Below are 21,449 nucleotides of genomic sequence, written 5' to 3'. Positions count from 1 at the left end.
GTGGCGTATCAATCATGACAATCATCGTCGTTTGCATTTTGGGTTGCGTGGGCATCGACGGTCGAGGAGTTACACGCAGGAAGTTGAGCATTGTCAATGAGGCCGAGGTCTTCTTGTGGCGACATTGCATCTTCATTATCTCAATATTTCCCGTCTGTCACTTGTTTTCCGGGGGGGAATTGATAAAGTCCTCGTCCTCGGTATGGGAGAGAATCATGACTTGATTTACTTGTCTTCAATCTCCTGTTTTAACACGAATCATGCGGCTGGGTCGCTATTTTTGCAAGCTCAATTCGATGACAAATTGAAGAACAATCATGATCTTTGGATGTATGAGTGATAGCCATTTTTTGTAGAACATTTGAGTACTTCAAACATTCACACGGTGGCCGAACTCCGGCGCCTGGCTCGGATGACTTGCCCAGTCCTCGGTCCACCTGCCGTCCGCCGGACTCCCGTAAAGGCAACGTGACGACTTTCCCGACCGCCCTCCGCATCCAAGCCCTTTACTAGATTGCTACTATCTCCGAACTGACCTGGCCCTCGATTCGACATTCGAATACTTCCTGAACTTCTCGCTACAATGGATCCATTCTCAGCAGAAGGCGGTATGTTTCTTGACCCTAATGACATCCAATGCCCCCTTTACCTCCTCCCTCAAGCTCTTCATCCACTCCCGGCAACCGCGACCGCAACCCATTCTCTCGAATTGTACCAGCCTAGGTTACAATAACTAACCAACCCCCTCTACTCCTCCATCGCAGAATTGATCAACATCCACAATGCCTTCCACCAAGGCCAATACCCCGCCGTGATCGACTTCGACCCCGCGGCCCTCTCCCCGGAGAACCAGCTCCCCGCCCGCATCCTCCAGCTCCGCGCCCAGATCGCGCTGGGCCAGTCCGCCGCCGTGCTGGCCGAGCTCGCCGGCGAGGACGACAGCAACCCGGACCTGGCCGCGGTGAAGGCCCTGGCGCAGCAGTCGGCCGGCGACCTCGAATCGGCGCACACCCTCGCCCAGGACCTCGCCGAGAACTTTCCCGACAACGGCACCGTGCAGGTCCTGGCCGGCACGGTGCTGCAGGCCCAGGGTCACAGCGAGGAGGCGCTGGCGCTGTTGGCTAAGCATCAGGGGAGTTTGGAGGCGTAAGTCGCATCCCCATACTTTGTTTGGATCAGCGGGTGAAAAAAAAGGGGGCAATGGAGTGGATTGTTGTGTGCTTTTGCATTGAATTCCACAAGAAGGGAGATGCATTCGCAGGAAAAATGGGAGCTGATTCGAGCGCCTACAGCGTCGCCTTAATCGTGCAGATCCACCTCCACCAGAACCGATCCGATCTCGCCCTGAAAGAAGTGCAGGCCGCCAAGCGCTGGGCGCAGGATTCGCTGCTGGTCAACCTGGCGGAATCGTGGGTGGGGTTGAGAGTCGTATGTCCTTTGCCTTTGCCCCCCCCCTTCCCCCTTGCCCTGTCCGACCCGTCCTCAGAGCGAGCGTTCTCCCAACCGACCGCTCATGGGGGAAACCTGCTTGCGCGATCGATCGCTACAGTCACTGACCAAAAGGACATGTGCAGGGCGGCGAGAAATACCAAGCCGCCTTCTACGTCTACGAGGAACTGGCCTCCGCGCCCGGCACCGCCGCCCCGCTGTCGATCGTCGGCCAGGCCGTCGCCGAGCTGCACCTGGGGAGACTGCCCGAGGCGGAGGCGGCGCTGTCCACGGCGCTGGAGAAATACCCCGACGAGGCGGAGGTGATCGCCAATGCGATCGTGTTGAATGTCCTCGCCGGCAAATCGGCGGAGGAGTTGGAAGGGTATGTTTCCCGTGAACTCTGGTGTTGGGCGGATGCTAATTCTGATGTGTGTTTGGGTGTGTGTTGCAGACGTCTCCAGCAGACTCACCCGTCGCATCCTCTGTTGAGCGATATCCAGGAGAAGAGTGATCTCTTTGACTCTGCGGCGGCTAAGTACGCCCCTAGGGTGTTGGCCTAAGTTGGCTAGGCGCTGCTGTGTTTTGACTTTGCATTTGTTTCCCTCTTTCTTTAAGTTTACATTTAGTATCACCCTCTAGCGCAAAGTTGCTCTTTTCATGATGAATCGATACGATGGCATAGCTTTCGTATTACCAGTATTTATTAAGCGATGTCTTCACACTTCCTCCTTTTCGAGTGTGGGGGATTCCAGACAGTTTCATAAAGGCTGGTCGTACCCCGGCACGGCAGAAATGTCCTCTTTCTCTTATGATGCACAGCAAACAAAGTGACAGGTTGGACCAGACTTATATACATCCGAAGATAATTCAGATTGAAAATAGACCCGAAATTAAGTATTTATGTAGGACTGATGCACATGACGCAAAGGACGCAAACTGACCTTACTTACAGCCTAATTGCCATTCGCCATGTCTTCCTTGCCAGTCAGATCGCAGAACGCCTTATATGTGACGAACGGATTCTCCTCTCCGCTGTCGGTGCTCTCGACAATGCACTCGGCATTGGCGCCTACGAAGAACACATAGCCCTCCTTGACTTCCTCTGACTTGTGGCCAACGGTGATCTTTCCCGCTCCGCCCGTGCAGATCAGAATGCTAGGGCCGACCAGGCCGTCGAAAGTCGCCTTGGCGCCGGGTCTCCGGAGTTCCGTCTTGACGACGCTGAATTCCTCAATGGGCGGGTCGTAGAGCAGACAGGATGAGCCGCTCGAGTACGCCGGCGCGTTGAGCACGACGTACGGGTAGTCGGTCGGCTGCAGCTTCTGCTCCTCGATGGGCGCATATGAGTACGTCAACATCTCCGTGAGCGTGTCCACGTCCTTGAATTTGGGGGTAAACCCGGCCCGCACGACGTTGTCGGATGACGCCATGCATTCGATGATGTCGCCCGAAACGTAGGCGTGGATGTCATCGGCCTTCAGGAACATAGCCTCACCGGGAGCGAGTTTCACGAAGTTGAGGAAGAAGAAAACAAAGAGACCGATATCATCGGGGAACTGGCCATTGAGGCGAGTGATGATGGCAGCCAATTCGGCCGGGTTGCTAGGATTCGTCTCGGGAGAGGTGGACGAGGTAGCAAACGTGTCTGGTTGTTGAGTGGCCTCGACAAGCTCTTTAGTGGCTGCTGCGATGTCCTCGGGAGACGACTTCATCAGTGTGGTAAAGAGCGTGCGCAGAGCGTCCTTGTTCTTGGAGGTTACCTCGGGGTCTTCCGAACTCTCGGAACCCCGAACGGTGCGCTCGAATTCACTGGCAGCCTGCTCTCCAACCAGATTACGGAGGGGTTTAACGGCCTTCAGAAAGTGTGTGATCTGATCGAGGGGACGGAAGCTGCACAGGCCTTCGAAGGGAGTGATCGCGATGGCCATTTCAGGCTTGTGGTTGTCATCTGCGAAACGACAATTTGAAGTCAGCTGCAGCACTATCACTATGGGTCCGACAAGGATCATGAGCTAGTTACCAGGATAGTTGCGAGGGTCTTTCGCGTGGAGCTTTTCTGCAAGCTTTTTGTTGGGGTGCGCCTGGATGCTAAGAGCTTTCTGGACAGAAAGCACCTTGAACAGGAACGGCAACTTCCCGCCATATCGCTCGCTGACCTCGGCAGACATCAGAGCCTGGTTATCCTGGACCATATCGAGCAAGGTCCGCTTGGTCTCGAAATCTTTGGAGGGAAGGGAAGGGTGCGTGCCCATCCATAGCTATACGTCATCGGGTCAGTCGACCGCTTGCGGAGGCTCAACCTCAGGCGTACCAACCTCTGCATAAGGCTTCTCTGCCTCTATCGAGAAGTCCGAGTCAGACGAGGTAGCTGCATACTTGGCAGCCGCAGAATCGTGGCCAATTTTGCCTGGGATGAGCGTTCAGCGAAAGGCAGACGGGTAAAAACTCGGGGTGCGGGGAGCTCCTACCCCAGTCATAACTATTAACACCTGCAGCGATCAAGTAGACTGTCAGTCCAGGACTATAAGTTGGAGAAAGATAGAAGAAGTAGGACGTACCACATTGAAGCCGGAGCAATGGGACCTGCATTTTGGCGGAGGTGGAGGGGATCAGAATGGGTGTTGGTTCAAGATAACAGAACCCAGGCTCTTTGATAGTGGGGGAGGGGAACTCAAGAAGGGACAAGGCAGCAAAGAGCGGGAGGAGGGGTGGATAAGATATTCACTAATGTGTTATTCTTCCTAGGGAAGCTAGAGTGAAGGAAGGTGAGGGGAAAAGGAGGAAGAAAGAAGGAAAGAAAGGCAGAAGTCTCTCAAAGATGAGATGTTACCCATCCCACCTCACATTGACACCACTGTTCTCGGCCTCACCTCCATCCTTCCATCATCGCTCCATCCACTGCACCCATTGAAATCTGCCCCTCCAGATTCGTCCGATTGTGTTGCTGGTTCCCCAATTCGGTGATTCCACATGCGTCCCGGTACAACTTCCAGGCTTAGCGTCCTTACGTAAGCCAGCATCGGACCGGTTTTGTTTACTTGACTGAGTTCAGGTTGGTTACCTTACGTGAGCCAGACCGTGATGGTCTCTGCCAATCAGGGCATGCCATGGAGTACCAAGCGTTTGCCGACGACGACGAGGACGCGCCAAGATCATGACGCCGCCGTCGGAGAGAATGTCCGCGAGGAGGCCGTGGAAGCATCACAAGCATCGCCGCCAGCAGCTTCGGCTTCAGCCTCTCAGCTCCACCACCTACCATCTCCTCAGCCTCAGACTGCTGTCGGCAGTCAGAGGTGTTCAACTCCAGGGCCGCCTGCTGCTTCCTTGAACTCTTCCTCTCCCAGGACCGGTCTTTTTGAAGGTCGACCCCACGAGCAGAGACAGGGCGCAGCGCGTGGAACACGCAGTTCGGCTCGCAAGGACCTGGTCTCCGCTTTCCCTTGGGAGGCCCTCGACATTGACAAGCTCAAGTCTACAACGACCACGACCACTCTTATTGCGCAGGAACTAGCAAGCCCAGCCCTAAAAACCACCACCCCGAGTAGGAGCTCCCCACTTCAAAGCAGTAAAGGTCAGCAGCAGACCGAAGATACAGCTGCGGACCTGAGTCCCTCTCTCCGCATTATGTCCCGAAATCGGCCCCGAGGTCCTCCAGTCCCCAGGGACAATGGCCTCGCAGCCAATGAGGAAACCGATATGTGGAACAAGATTCTACAGGATCTGCGCAAGGCCAAAGAGAAGAACGACAAGCAAAAGGTCCTGGCAGAGCAAATAGCTACGCTGAATGAGAAGATCGGCCGAGAGGGCGGCAGTAAGTCAGATTCATTTCCTTCTCCATGGGCATTCGCCTTGTGCTTTTTCCTCCTACAATTCAGGCTATACGCCTAGAAATTGGGTTGTGCTATTGCTTCGCTTTTTGTGCAAGCCATGGTTGCATCTAGACCTCTGTTTGCCCTTTTCTCGGAGGCGGAGGCCGTTAGTCTTGCAGGCGCTAACGGATCTCAACAGAGCCAACTTTGAGCGAGCATAACCAACTGGACAGCCTTTACAGGCAGATGGCGAAGTTGTGCGAGGAGGAACGAGCTATCCTCCAAGACGAGCCCAGTGATGTGATCAAGAACCTCGGTCTTTTGACAGCGCTTCGGCAGGCATCAGAAGCCGAGGCGCCGCAGAACCGGGCTGCATCTCTCTCCAAGTCACGGAAGAAGCGAAATGAGATGGACGGCTCGGCTACCGACTCGCCGGGTCCGTCCAATAACTCCTTGTCGGACAAAGTCAGCCGCGTGAAGGGTGGCATTCAGCGTAGTACCAGTGCTTCCAGCTCGCAGGCCCGCGAGGGCCGGGACCCCATCGTACAAATCAAGGTAGAAGAAGGCTCCGAGGGCGCGAAGGGCACGCTAGCCGAACGAAGCGGGCATCTAGTGGTTGGCGCGGAAGTCGTCTTCAAGCACAACAAGAACAAGCAAGGTGTCGAAGGCGAGGGCATTCAATGCATTATCAAAGGGATCTCCGGGGATGGGCCCAAGAAACGGTACGCACCAACCCTCAGTCCAGTCCCACAGAACGATTGACCGATGTGCCTTCGAAAGGTATGATGTACAGGACCCGGAACCAAACGAAAACGGTGAACAGGGCGCGGTATACAGAACCGCCGCAGCGTCGCTGATTCCAATACCTCGCATCGGGTCTACGTTGCCCTCGTTTTCTCTTGGGAAACAAGTTCTGGCAAGATATCCAGACACTACCACTTTCTATCGTGCCGAGGTTATGGGTACTAAGAAGGATGTCTATCGCCTCAAGTTCGAGGGTGAGGAAGATGATAAGGAGATGGAGGTTGACCGCCGCTTCGTTCTGGACATTCCCGGAAAGTAATGCACCCGTCTCTGTGCCTCTCCTATCAGGCCTTTGCTCTCGCTCAAGCCTCGATATAATGCCAAGCCAGATGGATGGTTCTGAACGGAAGTAGGGAAAGAAAGGGGATAAGTCCGGAATCGCCTCGGGTTTATGGCGTGGGAAACATTCTACGATACTGCAATCAGAGGAAGGGTGAAATCGGCTGCCAGATTGATCGATTACTTGATACCCATTGTTTAGCTCGGTTTTGTTATGATTTGATGGAGTTTTGTGACTGTGCACGGAGTTGGACTTGCTTTTCATCTTCCAATTTTCAACCTGCTTCTTTTCCTTCTATTTGTTACTTGGAATAGGTGGTTTTATAGCGGACAAATGATATTGTGGACCAAAGACAAATGAACGAAGCGCAATCCCCAAAATCTACTACTTGGACAGGTTTACACCGAATAGGCTTAGCCCCGGTGCCTTGTCAGCATTACATGCACTACGGTCAATGGGAAGCCTGATGTGTCTGCAACCCAGTTCGTCCCAATGAACTAGATAAGGACTAGTCATGCTTTTATTCAGCCCTCAGAATCACGGCGATTCAGATTTATCTAGAAGAGTGATCATGTAGGCGGTGCATGGTGTGGCGCGGCGTTTACCTGCTTCTGCCACAATCTGACTACAGATCGCGTCATGCTGATTAATGACAGCTGAGTCATCGAGATTCCCCGCCCGTCGCCGAAGCCGCCGCCATTCCGAGGGGCCGAGACTAGAGCAACGCAGCGCCGAGATAGCAGTCCACGATGGACATCTATGATTGTACAGTCACCTCCCCTTTTCTAGCATCCTACCTGGCTATGGTCCTCTTGTCGCAATCACCGTGCTGAATCATATGTACAATCTGGTCCAGTTCTAGGATAGAATTGGTTCACCCTCTTCTCTCTCTTCCTTAGAGCTCAAACCTTCCTTCTCTCGACCACCTTTACGCTTCGCCATTCCCCGCCATGTCAAATTTACCGTCTCACGCCTCACCAACGTTTGCGGCGCAACCCGCTTCTTCCAATACCATTGAACAGCTCTCGCTGGGGTCGGATCATATTGCCTTCAATAGTCGGATAGATGAGCTCCGTGGCGATGCGGTCAGTGTGACCGACAGTGACCGAGGAGATGTGACCCCCGCTGTGCCAGCCTCTCTTCTTTCCCCGTCCTTTACCCCGCCAGCAACCCCAGGTGGAACATTTAATCCGGCACAATTGCTCCAACAAGCACAGCAACCTACCAGTTCAAAGCCGCCGAAACTCCTCTCGCGCCTCCCCGATGTCGAGTGCATTGTCCGTGCCCGCATCCCGACGACCACGGGCGCGGAGATGTTTCTCCACCTCTACCACAACGACCTGGATAACAAAGAACATTTAGCAATTGTCTTTGGCAACACAATCCGCAGCCGGAGCTTGGACAAGGTGCGACCTGGAGAGACCGAAATGGATCGCATGATTCGTGGTGCTTATGTTGGCAAGCTTCACCCTGGTCGGGTTAGCAGTTGGTATGAGGAAGGGAACGCTGAGGGAGCGAAAGAGACGCAAAATGCAGATGAGAGTACCCCGAGTCAAGCGCCACTCGTGCGAATCCATTCGGAATGCTATACTGGGGAGACCGCCTGGTCTGCACGCTGCGACTGCGGTGAACAGCTTGATGAAGCAGCGAGATTGATGTCATTCCCCATGGAGACTTTGTCAGAACTCGCGTCGCAGCAGTCAGTGCCCGTCGCTTCGAACGCTTCTGGTGGTGTGATCGTCTACCTCCGGCAAGAAGGACGAGGGATTGGTCTCGGAGAAAAGCTCAAAGCGTACAACTTGCAGGATCTCGGATCAGATACCGTCGAAGCCAATCTGTTGTTGCGACACCCTGCCGATGCTCGAAGCTACGGATTGGCCACGGCCATCCTTGTCGATCTTGGCCTGGGAGAAGATGCCAATCCCCACGGTATCCGACTCCTCACGAACAATCCTGATAAGGTGCGCGCAGTTGAGGGTCCCAACCGCGAGGTCGTTGTCAAGGAGCGCGTGCCGATGATCCCCTTGGCATGGAGATCGGGCGGAAAGGCCGGCATTACGAGTACAGAGGTAGAGGGATATCTTAGGACAAAGGTACGTTCTTTTTCTCCCCCCTTTCCGCCTCATCCATACTGTGGGGCTTTTCATTTGTGCATCTTAGCTGTCGAAAAGTATCTTGAAGCTGATCAATTGGATGGCAGATTTCAAAAATGGGACACATGATTCAGTAGACTAAAAAAGCTCCCTTTCCTTGTCGCATGCATGTTCACCTTTCACATATTCTGCTTACACCTTTTTTTTCACCCCTGGGCTCTATATACTCATGAGGACCTCGAGGAGAGGTCTTATGTAATGTACGGTGTTTATGAGACAGCGACGTCTATCTTACCTTGCTTGCTTTGTCCTTACTTTCCTCATCTGTGCGTACCACGTTTCCAACGTCTCCTCCGGGGGTGCGCGGGGTGTATTACTACCTGTCTTAGTTTCGTGCACATTGTACGTTTCGGTGGATCATCGCTACAACAACTTCGGAGAAACAAAAAGGGATCTGCGAAGTTTGCTACCCGTTTGGCCTGGGCGTTAATCCTTCTGTCAGATTGAAGACCAATGAGAATGGTTCCCTTGAGACAGAGACTGATGAAGACTACTAGGTACTAATGGGAGGAACAATGGCCGAACAATGGCCAGAATGCCGTCGATGATGTGCACATTGACTGCTCAACCCTGGGCCGGGAGGGATGCTTTGTTTGCGCAGCTAGAACATGCCGGACGCCACGCTATCGAACCTTGTCCCCATGGAACCATAGTTCTTGATTCTGCACCGCCATCTTGTCAAAAGGCCAAAAGCTGAAGAGACGAATGGCAAATGACAAGAGGAAGGCAAAACGTGGTGCGCATTGGTGCTAATGATTGACTTTTGGGGGGTTGAATACCCACTGCTTCCACTGCTGGAGCCAACCAGACCGAATCGATTCCTTTCCTGCGCCTTCGGGACCCTCCGTCCGCTTTCCCTTCCTTCCTCTTCCCCCCCCCCCCCCCCATCATTCATTAATATTTCCACCTTCCCCGACCACCTCGAGCATGCACTCATGCATGTCTCATTAGCTTTCGATTATACCCATCCCCACCAGTCAGTGTTTTTCAAATGTCACATATCTTCATCACTGGGTGAAACAATAATTGTTGTCCAACTCTCTCTACAACCCGTCTAATCTCACGTTTTGAACTGCGTTGAATGGCTGGGTAGCTCACATAGCCCCCCAGCCCGCGAGTGTTCGGCCATGGCCACCCGCCTACCGCCTCTCAATGAATTGGCTCGATCGCCAGCCCTCGAGGAAACATCCCCATCATCTACATCCTCGCTGGTGCCCGGTCACCCAGTCACTTCTATTGCTGCAATTTCCGATCCGAACTCGGTGGTGAAAGTCGAGGACTCCCCCACCCCGTCTGCATTGGCCTCCGCTGATGCAGATACGCCCGCGCCTGACGCTGGAGGCGCGGCCACGGCGGTTGCGGGCCGGAAACGCAAGCTGAACAGCAATTCCGCCCGGGGTGTCGCCAATCTTACCCCGGAACAACTAGCTAAGAAGCGAGCCAATGATCGCCAGGCCCAGCGCGCAATTCGCGAGCGCACGAAGGCTCATATCGACTTGCTCGAACAGCAAGTCCGCGATCTTTCATCGCAGAAACCGTACTTGGATCTTCAGGCTGCGCTGAAGCAGAATGAAGCCGTTCAAGTGGAGAACCGAGAACTGAAGCAGGGGTTGAAAGCAGTCCTGGAGATCATACAACCCCTGTTAGGAGACCAGGCAAAGTCCGGTAGGTCACATCTGTTGTCTAGTTTGCTTCGACAAGCATTCGGGCAGATATACTTACCTCAGACATGTTCCAGACCTTTTAGCGTCGGCAGCCGCTTCCACGAGCGCCAAACCCATGCCCTCGATATCCGTGACGTCGTGTTTCTCAGACAATAGCCACTTTCCTTCAAACACCCAATCGTCGGCCTCGACCGATTCCTCGTATACGAAGCCTGCGGGCACGCAGGCCCCTTCCTCCTCCACACCCCTCACATTCTCGCCCACTGCAGGTCGGCGGAATTTAACGGCCGCTGGTCCGGCTTCGTTTCGCATTGCGTTTGATTACCAGCGACATAATTTAGCCCATGGCCTCGACTTCGGCGGCACGGATGAGCGGATGGGATTCAATTTCTTGCTCGATACGTCGCAACAGGTGCCCAAGGTGGATGGATTTCGTCGTTGCTCCGAGGCACCCAGACCAGCCCCTGCGAGCACAGCCTCGACTTATCCAGCACCTCTACCTGCAGGCGCGACGACGGAGCAACCGCTGTCCTTGCCTGCGCACTTGACTCCAATCCGGAACATCGCGCCGACCTGCACACTAGACGCTATCCTCATGGATTTCTTGCATCATCGCCAGCAAGAGGCAGCAAAGGGTGTACCGAAACAGAATCTTGTTGGCCCGTCGTATCCTAGCGTATCGTCCTTGCTTAATCCAGAAAGGAGTGTGTACTCACATCCTTTGTCGAAAGTGTTCACCGACATTCTGCGCACATTCCCAGATATCGCAACATTGCCGGAGCAAGTCTGTGTTCTTCTCTTGATGTTCCTCTTAATGCGATGGCAAATATATCCAACTCCAGAGAATTACGAGCGATTGCCTGAATGGCTGACCCCCCGTCCATCGCAGTTGCTCACTCCGCATCCGGCATGGATTGACTATTTGCCCTGGCCGCGCATGCGAGATCGCTTGGTGATGACGTATCGAGACTATCCGTTCGAGAACTGGTTCATACCCTTCACACGGACTTTGTCGGTCAACTGGCCATATGAAGCAACCGATTGTCTGCTCTCTACTGGTGATGGTGACGACTTGATTATCAATCCTGTCTTCGAAAGACATTTCCGAAACCTTAGCAATTGGTCCCTCGGCCCGGCGTTTGCGGAGGCATACCCTTCGCTGGTAGATACAACCAAGATCAAATAAAAACCACTCACCGGCAAAAGTAAAATGCACATAATTGGTAATAGAGTGGGCGTTCTAACCACGGTTCGAAGTTCGGTGGCCTGTGGCCTCGGTCATGCCTAACGTTTGTTTTCTCATCTGAACGCATGCCATGCGCAATTACCCGTCTAAGAAAACCATACTTTCTCAAGGATATTTACTCGGGTTTCCGCCTTTTTTGAATTGGTCAACTAAAGCTGCCAGTGCATCGAGGCATGCCGTAACACGAAAGACACGGTGCTTGACAAAATTTATGATACTGAGTCATAGAAATGCGTTGGAAATTATTTGTATCTCGACTGTTTCCAAATGACAAACCCACAGATATCACGATGCTGGATCCCTCGGAATTGTCTTAGTACACACAGACTGACTGTACGAACACTTTGTACGGTCATGACGAGTTGCCCTGTCTGCTCTTCTCATTCCAGAATGGCAAGCCAGCCTTCTGCCGTAGAACTCCATACATGGAGCTGCTATCTAAGCATTCACCCGCATACTCCCTGGCCGCCTCCATGTTGTCCAAAGCCACTTGCAAGCCCGGGAGCTCAACCTTGCTCTCCTCGGCCATAGCGAAAGCATGTTTGGCATCTTTGATAGCCAAGGACACTCCGAATCCAGGCCGCGAGCCCAGCGGAGGAGCGTACACGCCCGTCGTCAACCTAGCGTATGTCAGAGGGTACATTCATCTGCTGAGTAGTGGGTACAAGAAAGACAGGCCAACCTCTTCGAATATCCCCCCGCGACGGGGCCGAAGGCTTCCCCGATGAGTTCCTCCATCGGCCCAGTGCCCAGGCCCGTGCGTTCAGCGAAGACCTGCGCTTCGCCGACGGCTTCCATCATGTTGACGGTGACGATGTTGCTAGTTTCAGGGACGCGTTAGCCCTCCCTTCCTTCTTCGGCACAGCCAAGAGCCAAAACAGCCTCCTCGAATGGAAGCCCGAAAACGCCCAAAACACGATGTAGGCGATGGCATGGAAAACGAGCCAAAGTACTCACCCCGCGATCTTCAACAGCGAGGCCCGCGTAGCATCCTCGCCGCAGTCGATGACCTTCCGGCCCATCACGTCCTGGATCCACGGCTTCACCTGCTGGGCGGCCGGCCTCGGCCCGCCCAGGGCGAAGACGAGCTTGCCGTCGACCGCGATGGGGTTGCCGCCGAAGACGGGCGCCGCCAGGAACGAGGCCTCTTTCGCCTGGAGCTGGGCCACGGTCCGGCCGACCGTGCTCGGGTGGACGGTCGAACAGTCCACGAAGATCTTGTCGCGCAGCGAGATCTCGGACTCTGTGGCTGTGGTGATGAGATGTTGGAGGACGGCGTCGTTGGAGACCTTTTTTTTTTTTTTGGTCGCGGAGTTAGTTGGCGGGGTTTTTGGATCGAATGGTTTTTTGGTGTTTATGGGCAGACAGCCCCCGGTCGCTGGAATGGGGATTCAGTCATGGTTTTGGAGACATACCATGGTGAATATGATTCCACATTGGGCGACGAGCTTGGTGAAGCTCGACTCTGGGGTCCCGCCCAGGGCCTTGAGGGGGTCGCCGCGCGCCATTGTCCGGTTCGAATAGAGCAGATTCAGGGCTCGTTTGCTGGCAAGGTGCTTTTGGAGGTTGCTGGCCATGGCCAGGCCCATGGAGCCGAGGCCATACTGTTGCGTTGGTGGGATTTCAGCATGGGTATGTGAAGAAGCTTGGGGGTTTTGGTTTGTGGTATGAGAAGGGAGGGGGGAAGGGGGAAGCATGGCATGGCACGGACCCAACCGATTTGTGGCATTGTGGTTGATTATAGGTATACTGAGACCTTGATAGTAGGGGCTCACTCGCTTAGAGTGGAAGTGATGGTGAGTTGGTGGTTGGATTTTATCTTATGGTCTGTGAGACTATTGTAGTACCTACGCATCTCGGGCGACAGACGATAACCGGCCGGGCCCGATGTCGGGGAGGCGGAGATATTGGCAAAGAATCAACAAGCACTTTGATTCAGTCTGGATTCTTTGACTATCGTACTCATTATGCCGAGGTTTGGAATTCTGTCTCACTGTCTCAATTGGGTCTGACCTGGCCTCAGTTTCCAAAGGTCGTAGTCTCCATGATCTGAAGCATTGAGGGTTTTGATGATCAGGGACTATAGTAGTTTTTTCCATGGGATGCAATGGGACTGGTGATGTTCTGAAGTAGCTTCAGTCTTGGAGCATTGCAGCTTACTATTATGGTATACCATAGACCATGGAGTATAATCTGTGTAATCTGAGACTAAGTACTGTGGTACAGTCCTACAGTACTGATAGAGTAGACGACAGTCAAGTAGATGTAAGTTTACAGCCTCAGGCACCAACCAGTGATTGACCGCCCGGCAGGCCCCACCGAAGCAGTGCCGCTCCGGACGGGCGACCTGGTCTTCCTTCCATTATTGCTACTGCTGCTGCTGCGGCTGCTCTCCGACTAACTTACTGCCTGCCTGCCTTCTGGACGTCATCTCCATACTCAACTCCCTCGTTCCCTTTTACCTCCTCCCGCTTTCTGATCAATCTTCTTCCTTTTTCCTCTTCCCCCGTCGCTCAATCTCAGTATCATCATGGCTGATATGCCTATTGGTACGTTGCGCTCCTCCCACCTCAACCCCTCCTCCCCCTTACTCTCTCTCTCCACCTGTCCCTCCTCTCCTTGCCCGGCATCTCCCCGTACCTCCCGCCTTCCCTTTCAGCTAACCACAACAATTCAACCAAACAGTGCTCGATGGAGGAACGGGTTTCCTCAAAGTCGGATATGCTGCGCAGGTCGGTCTATTCCGTTATGACTCGTCAATTTCGTTCAATCACTAACGCTCGTATCTTCCTGCAGAACTTCCCCGAGCACCAGTTCCCCTCGATAGTGGGGCGCCCCATACTGCGGACGGAAGAGCAAGCAGGCGACATTGTCGTCAAGGATATCATGTGCGGCGATGAAGCTGCTGCCGCCAGATCAATGCTCCAGATCACCTATCCCGTATGTCTATACATTTGCTGGTTCTAAACTACCGAAACTCCCCCCCGCCTCGCGGCACAATTCAGCAGCCATGTTAACGTTGGGCCGGAATGGTTTCCTGGTCGGTCTCACTAGATGGAGAATGGAATTGTCAAGAGATGGGACGACATGCAACACCTATGGAACTACACTTTCTACGAGAAGATGAAGATCGACCCCACCGGCCGCAAGATCCTCCTCACCGAACCCCCCATGAACCCCCTGAAGAACCGGGAGCAGATGGCCGAGGTGATGCTGGAAGGCTACAACTTCGGTGGTGTCTACGTCGCTATCCAAGCCGTCCTTGCGCTGTATGCTCAGGGTAAGTCGCCAGTGCTCCTGAAACATCATCCCTGTCATCGACTAAGCTCCATGCTCTTTTTCGGCGAATCGCAGGTCTCAGCAGCGGTGTCGTCGTCGATTCCGGAGACGGTGTCACCCACATCATTCCCGTCTATGAATCCACCGTCCTGAACCACCACATCCGCCGACTGGACGTTGCTGGTCGCGACGTCACCCGCAACCTGATCGCCCTTCTCCTCCGCCGCGGTTACGCCCTCAACCGCACGGCCGACTTCGAGACCGTGCGCCAGATCAAGGAGAAGCTGTGCTACGTCTCGTACGACCTGGAACTGGACAAGAAGCTCTCGGAAGACACGACGGTCCTCGTCGAGTCCTACACCCTCCCCGACGGCCGTGTCATCCGCGTGGGCAGCGAGCGGTTCGAGGCTCCCGAGTGTCTCTTCCAGCCGCACTTGGTCGACGTCGACCAACCCGGTATCGCCGAGCTGCTGTTCAACACCATCCAGGGTGCCGATGTCGACGTGCGCTCCAGTCTCTACAAGGCCATCGTGCTCAGTGGAGGAAGCAGCATGTACCCCGGTCTGCCCTCGCGTCTGGAGAAGGAGCTCAAGCAACTGTGGCTCACCCGGGTACTGCAAGGAAATCCGGAGAGACTCAACGTATGCGCTTTTTGCCCAAATAAGCCCCATTCTATGCCATCCAGCTAACGTGGTCCCTATAGAAATTCAAGGTCCGCATCGAAGACCCGCCCCGACGAAGACACATGGTCTTCCTCGGAGGTGCCGTGCTGGCCAACCTAGTATGCAACCCTTCGTGGCCCATCATGTGTCCGTCACTGCCTGCTAACCCTGTGTGTTCTTTTCTTCCAGATCGCCGACAAGGAGGATATGTGGGTCACCAAACAAGAATGGGAGGAACAGGGCGCACGTGCCCTCGCCAAACTCGGTCCGAGATAAACAGTCTAGGTAGTTTACCACTTTTCAAACCCAGTAACCCGTACATACATACATCCATACCTATCAACCAGCCTTTCCTAGCCCGTCATATTCCAATCCCACCGTGACTTTATTCCGGAGACTTCAAGGCTCGTCACATCGCACTGTCTCTCATAGTCAGACCCGTTCTATCTTATCGAGGTATATCCATATCGATCTTCTACGTTCATACTTCGCAATTGAATATACATACTCTCCAAACCGGGTGTGTTTACTTGTTGTATGAGAGAAGACGAAGCGCATTCCCTTCGACCTCAAGCTTGTTGTACAGTAATACACCTTACCCTCGTCATATGGTCGTCCTCTCAATAGGCTGCAATTGTGGATTCCACATGATGGTATGCACCGAATCACTGAACATTTCAGGGTAATCAAATCATATACTTCCCACTCCCTGCTACAATCCATCTTACAAGAATCTCAGACATAATCAACCCGAGTAGTCAACCGAAATCAGCACAGAAATTCTTCGTCTAAGTCTATGTGGTGTATATATCTTCTACCAAACGAAAGAAGAAAACAAAAGAAAACAAAAACTCCTCAAGAATGCAGGACACAGGCCTCTATGATCCCAAGAATACAGAAAAAGGCAGGGGGGAACATGCATGACCTATACAGAAGACAAGGTGGAAAAGAAAAAAAGATATTATGTGAGCGAGTATGGCCACGCATCATACAGCACACGCCCATGAAATAGCAGGAACATAACACAGACAAAAAAAGAACCAGAGGCCCGTCTCTACCAGCGAAGAGGCAAATGGATATCGAGGGAATATATAGATGGTGGGGTGGTGGTGTTGGGGCGCAGTTGCCCCTGCCTGCCCCTTTGGGTTATTATAGGGGCTGTGACTTTGTTTATTCATCGGAGTCGGACTCGGTCTGCTCGTTGGCGAGGACCTTCTTGCGCTCTTCGTTCATCTCGCGGTAGGTGCTCCAGCTGAGGAGGAAGAAGGCCACGATGATGAGGACGCCGCCGATGATGGAGGCCAGCGACAGGGGCTGACCGGTGCGCAGCCAGTCGACGATCGCCACGAGGAAGATGGTCAGCAAGGCGGCTACGGAGGAGAGGACGGGCGAGGTCAGGGAGATCAGGACGAGGAAGGAGCCGGAAAATGCTGTGACAGAGAGGTGGTATTAGTTTGTTTTTCAATACTCGGTTTATGGGGGTGCTTGATCGGACTTTGACTTACTGGCATTGGCGAGGACGGAGATCAGAAGCATCCAGGCCGCTTCGCCGGTCGGCCAGCGGAAGGTTTCCAGACCAATGACGTGCAGAAAGGGCAAGGGGATCCACAGGACAAGGAGCGTGAAGCATCCGATGAGGCTGCCAAACGTGTTCGCGAAGATCATGCTGCGTCCGGCGCTGGTGCCCTCCGGGGGACACGCGAACCGCTTGTATAAGACCTCGTACAGACCGTACAGCACACTGCCGATACCGATGATGATATTGCCCAGCAACCGGTTTTCGGCTTCGTCGTGCGCTTTGCCTTTCTTGCCGTCGTCGCGATCCCCGTATGCCACCACGAGCACCCCGACGATGGCTACCACGACCGCGATGATCTTGTCGGCCCGCAGTTTGTCCTTGAGGAGGGGGATCGAGAAGGCATACGCGAAGAAGGCGGAGCAGTTGTAGATAGCGGTCAGGTCGCTCGGCGTGGTCATGTTGACCGCAACGTACCAGGAGCCTCCGGCGATTGTGAGAGCGGTGGTGACAAACGCCGTTGTTCGGAGCATATACGGGATAGGCGATCGCTGAGAATCACGAGAGGTGAGGTGTACATCCTGGGTCTCCACCATTTTTGCCGTCGTGCGAAGGATATAGACATGCCGGCGCCAGAACGCCGCCCAGGACAGTTTGCGTTTCTGCAAGCGAAGAATAAGGAGCTGGAACGGCCACAGCAGCGCCCATGAACCATGTGTGAGATAGCTAGGTAGCAGCGGGGAAAGGTTAGCCTCTTGAGTAGCATAGAAGTCTCGGAGGTGAGCCAGCGATCGACTATTCCAAACTTACAGCATACAATAAGGCTTGTCCCAGTGCAGCTCGTGCTGAATGTATACCGCGGTCTCCGTCTGAACCACGAAACTCGCCAGGCTCAGAAGCAGGAACCCCGAGGCAATCATGTATTTTTGGCGCGTCGCCTGCTCCGCGCTGTGCTCGGGACTACTGCCGCGGATGGTCGGTCGCCGGGAATGGTGAAGCATAGGCCTGCCTTCTGCATCACCATTGCCCAGGCTGGCATTCGATAGCCGTCCCCGACGCTCATCCTTGAGCAGCGGTTGTTGGGCGCGGCCGTCAGCGGGTCGATGCATGACAGGGCGGTTCATGGGCATTTCATCGTCCGAATCGTGGAAGTCAAGGGCCGGATCCAGATCCCGGGCTTCTCCAACACCCGTTAATGGCACGCTATCTGCAGCCACCTTGTGCGGATTATCTGGATTGACGGGTGTGAACAAAAAGTGTGAAGGGAGGAACGCGAGAAAAGCGACAATGAGACTCGGAAGCCTGCTCCTTGTCTCTATTATGTATGAGCCGGAGCGACTATGACGAAGCGTGCGTCGGAAAGTGGGATGAAGGTGGGCGGGTAAGCCGCGCAATCGGCCGATGGAACAACCGGCAGCTCAGGTGGACGGAAGGATAAATTGGAGGGATTGCCGAAGGTTTAAGAGCCCAACGTTCACGTGGGGGGCCTAGCGAAGGAAGAATTGCAGCCCCAGCGGGTCAGTTGCCTGCGGGACAGAAGCGGATGATGAGGTCTTGAGGGCAAGGCATACAGCCTCGTATGTGTAGGATATCTCCGGTGGGAGGGAAGTACTTCGAACCGCTGCGCTGCGGCCACGTTTGCGAAAGTCGTTCGTGTAATATAATTGTGGGGACGTCGGGGCAAGGACAGTAAGACGGAAGGGAGGAGGAACGAGCCAAGCCCCAAGGAAAATGAAAGAGGGTCTGCTGTAAGGGAGGGAGGGAGAAGAGTAAAGAAAGAAAAAGACGAAATATGGAAGGCTTGAAGGGTACCAGGATGTCAACCAGATGGTTGTAAGTCCGGAGTATGTGGTAGCGAGGTAGTAGTTAGTAGTTAGTAGAAGGGGGGACTAATAAGTCGAGTCCATGCGCAGTTGCATTGCATCCGTTAAGGTAGTTGGCGCTATTCCCTTTCGAGTCAGGGACCACCGCCCCCCTAAATAAAACCCTCACCGCCTCACTCAACAGCGAGTCGGAACTCAGCGGCGGTGCAGCGCTAATTCGGTTCCGGCTAGTCACGTGTGGGGACTCAAAGCGAGTCTCCAGCTTTCAAGGGCTTCCCCGCCAAGTCGCCGGATGGGGTCTTTTGTCTTAGACAGCCTGGAGGTCAATACAGAGTACAGCCTGGTGTGCATACGGAGTACACTGTACAAAGTGAACTTGGAATATCTGATTGAGCAGAATTGCTATTACGACACCCTGATGCCTCCTCCGTCCCACCCCCGGCAACGTGAGAAAGAGATCTTGGATTGCTGCTAATTATCGATTGTCTAACCTTGTCATCATCATGTTTACCCATGTCGAAGATCTTCCTCCGCCACATATCAATGCGCAAACCGGAAATCCATGCGTTTGTTCCCATCATCCTTGGTCGTCGCGACATAGTCAAGCTTTTGTTCCTCGGTCATCAAGTTCCAACGTCGGTCTCGCTCATGATTTCGCAGCATGTAGTAAGCCTTAGTAGCAATGTAGAGTATTATGTTAACGCCCACGAGTATCAGAAGCACTCGGTTGCCGACGATGTAACGCGGTGCATCTCCTACACACACAACGGACGCATCCATAGTCAGTCAGGAATGCTTCCGAGATGCGTCACAAATGATCAACACTCACCATCTGTGTATATGTTTGAGGAGATGATGGCAGACAACTGAACAGACATATTGTATATCGCCGCCGCAATGGCCCGAGTTCTGATGCTATTCGAATTGCGGGAAATCCACCCCGCTTGGAGTGCATGAGCTGCATATATGATTCATCAGTAACCATAGTGATTTCCGAAGCTGAAACAGCAGAAGCAGCCTCCAACGGACATGCACTCACCACTCGGGAGGCTGAGAAACAGGGTGAGGACAGTCCACACCACCCACTTGTTCGTTTGGCTGAGGTCCACCGCATTCATGTAAATCAACATTGGCAAACTCCAGACCTGGGCGATGAGTCCCATCCATGATAGAGACTCGAAATACTCGCCCGCGTACGTGAGGATGATTCGGGTGATGATCATGAAGACCTATCGTTAGCAGATTAGCATCTCACTACTGGTACTCAACAAACAATCAACCATCTGGTCTCGCACGCACACTGTATGGCATAGACAAAAGAATGGAGTTGAAGGTATCAAATCCGAAGTCCTTCAGTTGCAGAGTGAAATACTGCGAGACCGTTGCTGTTCACATTTTATCAGCTTAGACTTTTCTTCTGACGGGCGGAGCTTGAATCAAAGTAGTTTCACTCACTCCAGGGGGTCAGGAACATGATCCCGACAATGTACAGCGGCCACAGGTCGAAATCGCTGAAGCTAAGCCACACCAGCTTCGCTGTCAAAGGCTGTCTGTTGTGCATTGAGCCCTTACTAGGATCTTCGCGTAGTATGCGATTGACCATGATAACTTCCTCTCTATGAAGTAGCTGACTTCAGTGCTCAGAGGTCGCACAAGCTTGACTAGAGAGCCACATACCGTTCTGTAAACCAGCCATTTTTACCTCGGGCCCAGTTTGCAGTCTGAGTAGGTCCAGGTGGCAGAAAGACGAAGGACAAGAGTCCCAACGCCAGAGTGAAAAGACCCTAAATCCTATGAGTAACAGTCTTCTGGGGCTTGGGAGAACGTGACTGACATCAATCAAGAAAAGCCATCGCCAGCCAGCTTGACCACCACGGCCTCCCAGATGCAAGATGCCGTATGCCAGAAGGGCCGCCAGTATGTCGGCTAGCGAAGAAGCTGAGTACCAGAAGCCAAGACGTATTGACAGCTCGTGGTGCTTATAGAAGTACGACAGGTAAAGTAGCATCTAGAGCCGGTCAGAACAACTTCCTAGCACCTAGCCATCATTCGAACTCACTTACCGTGGGTGTGAATCCTCCCGACAAGATACCAATCAAAGCCCTGGTTACTAGGAAAGACGTCCTGCCAGACAGCCAGAACTGACAAGTAGCGACTATAGACCACGATATCATCTGGATCGGAATCCAGCGGTCCGCGCCGATCTTCTTGCCGATAATTTGTGCCGGTATCTCACTTAACAGGTAGCACAACCTATACACCGTATTTCCCAGGTTGTAATCTACCTCGGGCAGAGCAGTCAGTACAGCGGCGTGGTGTGATAGGTGCTCACTGACCATCGCGGCTAAGATTCAGGTCGGTCAGAAAGTTATCCGCGTTGGCTTGCTCTGGTACGGTCAGAAACTAGTCGACAGACAGGGTCGAAGCTTTTCAGGGGCGGCGGTACATACGGATATTGGATCTGTCGAGTTCCAGCGCAGTTATCATCACACAAGCCCATAGGATTATGCGGATATCGAGCTTCTTGACCACGCTCTGCATCAGAGTTAGCTTTCAACACCAACTATGCTTTTGACTCCTGAGGTGGAGGTACATCTTCTTCGCCTCTGGTCCATCGTGCTGCTGGGTCGAACCGATGTATATTCTCCCAGTCCGGTCGTGGCTTGTACTCCTCCGCTAAATCTGGGTCGTCGAAGACCGACGGCTGCGTCGCGATAGCATGTGGATTGTAGGTCTTGGACCGTTGAAACCAGAAGCGATGAGACTCGACCGCATCATCACT

General features: G+C 53.6%; 9 protein-coding genes across 9 annotated transcripts; 5 read left to right on the top strand and 4 right to left on the bottom strand.

Moving 5' to 3' along the window:
- Nucleotides 1-513: 513 nt before the first annotated feature.
- Nucleotides 514-2,263, top strand: BO66DRAFT_395728 (putative Coatomer subunit epsilon). Its single transcript, XM_025648289.1, has 5 exons — nucleotides 514-608; nucleotides 765-1,146; nucleotides 1,293-1,428; nucleotides 1,575-1,813; nucleotides 1,883-2,263. Exons 1-5 carry the CDS (start codon nucleotides 584-586, stop codon nucleotides 1,989-1,991), a joined length of 891 nt encoding a protein of 296 aa, XP_025498929.1. The 5' UTR covers nucleotides 514-583; the 3' UTR covers nucleotides 1,992-2,263.
- Nucleotides 2,141-4,357, bottom strand: pmi1 (mannose-6-phosphate isomerase pmi1). Its single transcript, XM_025648288.1, has 5 exons — nucleotides 3,990-4,357; nucleotides 3,900-3,920; nucleotides 3,747-3,838; nucleotides 3,452-3,689; nucleotides 2,141-3,379 (listed from the first exon to the last, which is right to left on the bottom strand). The coding sequence occupies exons 1-5, from the start codon at nucleotides 4,018-4,020 to the stop codon at nucleotides 2,385-2,387; spliced, it is 1,377 nt and encodes a 458-aa protein (XP_025498928.1). The 5' UTR covers nucleotides 4,021-4,357; the 3' UTR covers nucleotides 2,141-2,384.
- A 155-nt stretch (nucleotides 4,358-4,512) lies between these two features.
- Nucleotides 4,513-6,687, top strand: BO66DRAFT_359703 (SAGA-associated factor 29 family protein; the record flags this gene model as incomplete). Its single annotated transcript, XM_025644979.1, has 5 exons — nucleotides 4,513-4,608; nucleotides 4,699-4,901; nucleotides 4,974-5,242; nucleotides 5,440-5,962; nucleotides 6,021-6,687. The coding sequence occupies 5 exons, from the start codon at nucleotides 4,513-4,515 to the stop codon at nucleotides 6,301-6,303; spliced, it is 1,374 nt and encodes a 457-aa protein (XP_025498927.1). The 3' UTR covers nucleotides 6,304-6,687.
- A 374-nt stretch (nucleotides 6,688-7,061) lies between these two features.
- On the top strand, nucleotides 7,062-8,950 carry BO66DRAFT_384181 (GTP cyclohydrolase II). Its single transcript, XM_025646086.1, has 2 exons — nucleotides 7,062-8,417; nucleotides 8,525-8,950. The coding sequence occupies exons 1-2, from the start codon at nucleotides 7,275-7,277 to the stop codon at nucleotides 8,552-8,554; spliced, it is 1,173 nt and encodes a 390-aa protein (XP_025498926.1). The 5' UTR covers nucleotides 7,062-7,274; the 3' UTR covers nucleotides 8,555-8,950.
- A 446-nt stretch (nucleotides 8,951-9,396) lies between these two features.
- On the top strand, nucleotides 9,397-11,624 carry BO66DRAFT_423742 (bZIP transcription factor). The gene is made up of 2 exons (XM_025650128.1): nucleotides 9,397-10,142; nucleotides 10,225-11,624. The coding sequence occupies exons 1-2, from the start codon at nucleotides 9,605-9,607 to the stop codon at nucleotides 11,325-11,327; spliced, it is 1,641 nt and encodes a 546-aa protein (XP_025498925.1). The 5' UTR covers nucleotides 9,397-9,604; the 3' UTR covers nucleotides 11,328-11,624.
- On the bottom strand, nucleotides 11,623-13,190 carry BO66DRAFT_395722 (NAD(P)-dependent oxidoreductase). Its single transcript, XM_025648287.1, has 5 exons — nucleotides 13,099-13,190; nucleotides 12,803-12,991; nucleotides 12,345-12,676; nucleotides 12,070-12,207; nucleotides 11,623-12,007 (listed from the first exon to the last, which is right to left on the bottom strand). The coding sequence occupies exons 1-5, from the start codon at nucleotides 13,114-13,116 to the stop codon at nucleotides 11,740-11,742; spliced, it is 945 nt and encodes a 314-aa protein (XP_025498924.1). The 5' UTR covers nucleotides 13,117-13,190; the 3' UTR covers nucleotides 11,623-11,739.
- Nucleotides 13,191-13,773: 583 nt separating this feature from the next.
- Nucleotides 13,774-15,989, top strand: BO66DRAFT_395721 (actin-related protein 2). The gene is made up of 7 exons (XM_025648286.1): nucleotides 13,774-13,936; nucleotides 14,073-14,119; nucleotides 14,184-14,327; nucleotides 14,442-14,667; nucleotides 14,742-15,307; nucleotides 15,370-15,447; nucleotides 15,518-15,989. Exons 1-7 carry the CDS (start codon nucleotides 13,918-13,920, stop codon nucleotides 15,602-15,604), a joined length of 1,167 nt encoding a protein of 388 aa, XP_025498923.1. The 5' UTR covers nucleotides 13,774-13,917; the 3' UTR covers nucleotides 15,605-15,989.
- Nucleotides 15,990-16,498: 509 nt separating this feature from the next.
- On the bottom strand, nucleotides 16,499-17,974 carry BO66DRAFT_334610 (uncharacterized protein; the record flags this gene model as incomplete). The annotated part of the gene is made up of 3 exons (XM_025644212.1): nucleotides 16,499-16,758; nucleotides 16,834-17,570; nucleotides 17,655-17,974. The coding sequence occupies 3 exons, from the start codon at nucleotides 17,972-17,974 to the stop codon at nucleotides 16,499-16,501; spliced, it is 1,317 nt and encodes a 438-aa protein (XP_025498922.1).
- Nucleotides 17,975-19,058: 1,084 nt separating this feature from the next.
- Nucleotides 19,059-21,353, bottom strand: BO66DRAFT_395717 (putative MFS transporter). The gene is made up of 10 exons (XM_025648285.1): nucleotides 21,118-21,353; nucleotides 21,004-21,054; nucleotides 20,731-20,948; nucleotides 20,502-20,675; nucleotides 20,345-20,451; nucleotides 20,123-20,283; nucleotides 19,967-20,052; nucleotides 19,707-19,896; nucleotides 19,497-19,625; nucleotides 19,059-19,422 (listed from the first exon to the last, which is right to left on the bottom strand). The coding sequence occupies exons 1-10, from the start codon at nucleotides 21,206-21,208 to the stop codon at nucleotides 19,208-19,210; spliced, it is 1,422 nt and encodes a 473-aa protein (XP_025498921.1). The 5' UTR covers nucleotides 21,209-21,353; the 3' UTR covers nucleotides 19,059-19,207.
- Nucleotides 21,354-21,449: the final 96 nt, after the last annotated feature.

Source organism: Aspergillus aculeatinus (assembly GCF_003184765.1).
Source record: "Aspergillus aculeatinus CBS 121060 unplaced genomic scaffold BO66scaffold_68, whole genome shotgun sequence".
NCBI lineage: Eukaryota > Fungi > Ascomycota > Eurotiomycetes > Eurotiales > Aspergillaceae > Aspergillus > Aspergillus aculeatinus.
The sequence above is the reverse complement of the archived record's forward strand: the minus strand, read 5'-3'. Positions and strand labels throughout refer to the sequence as shown.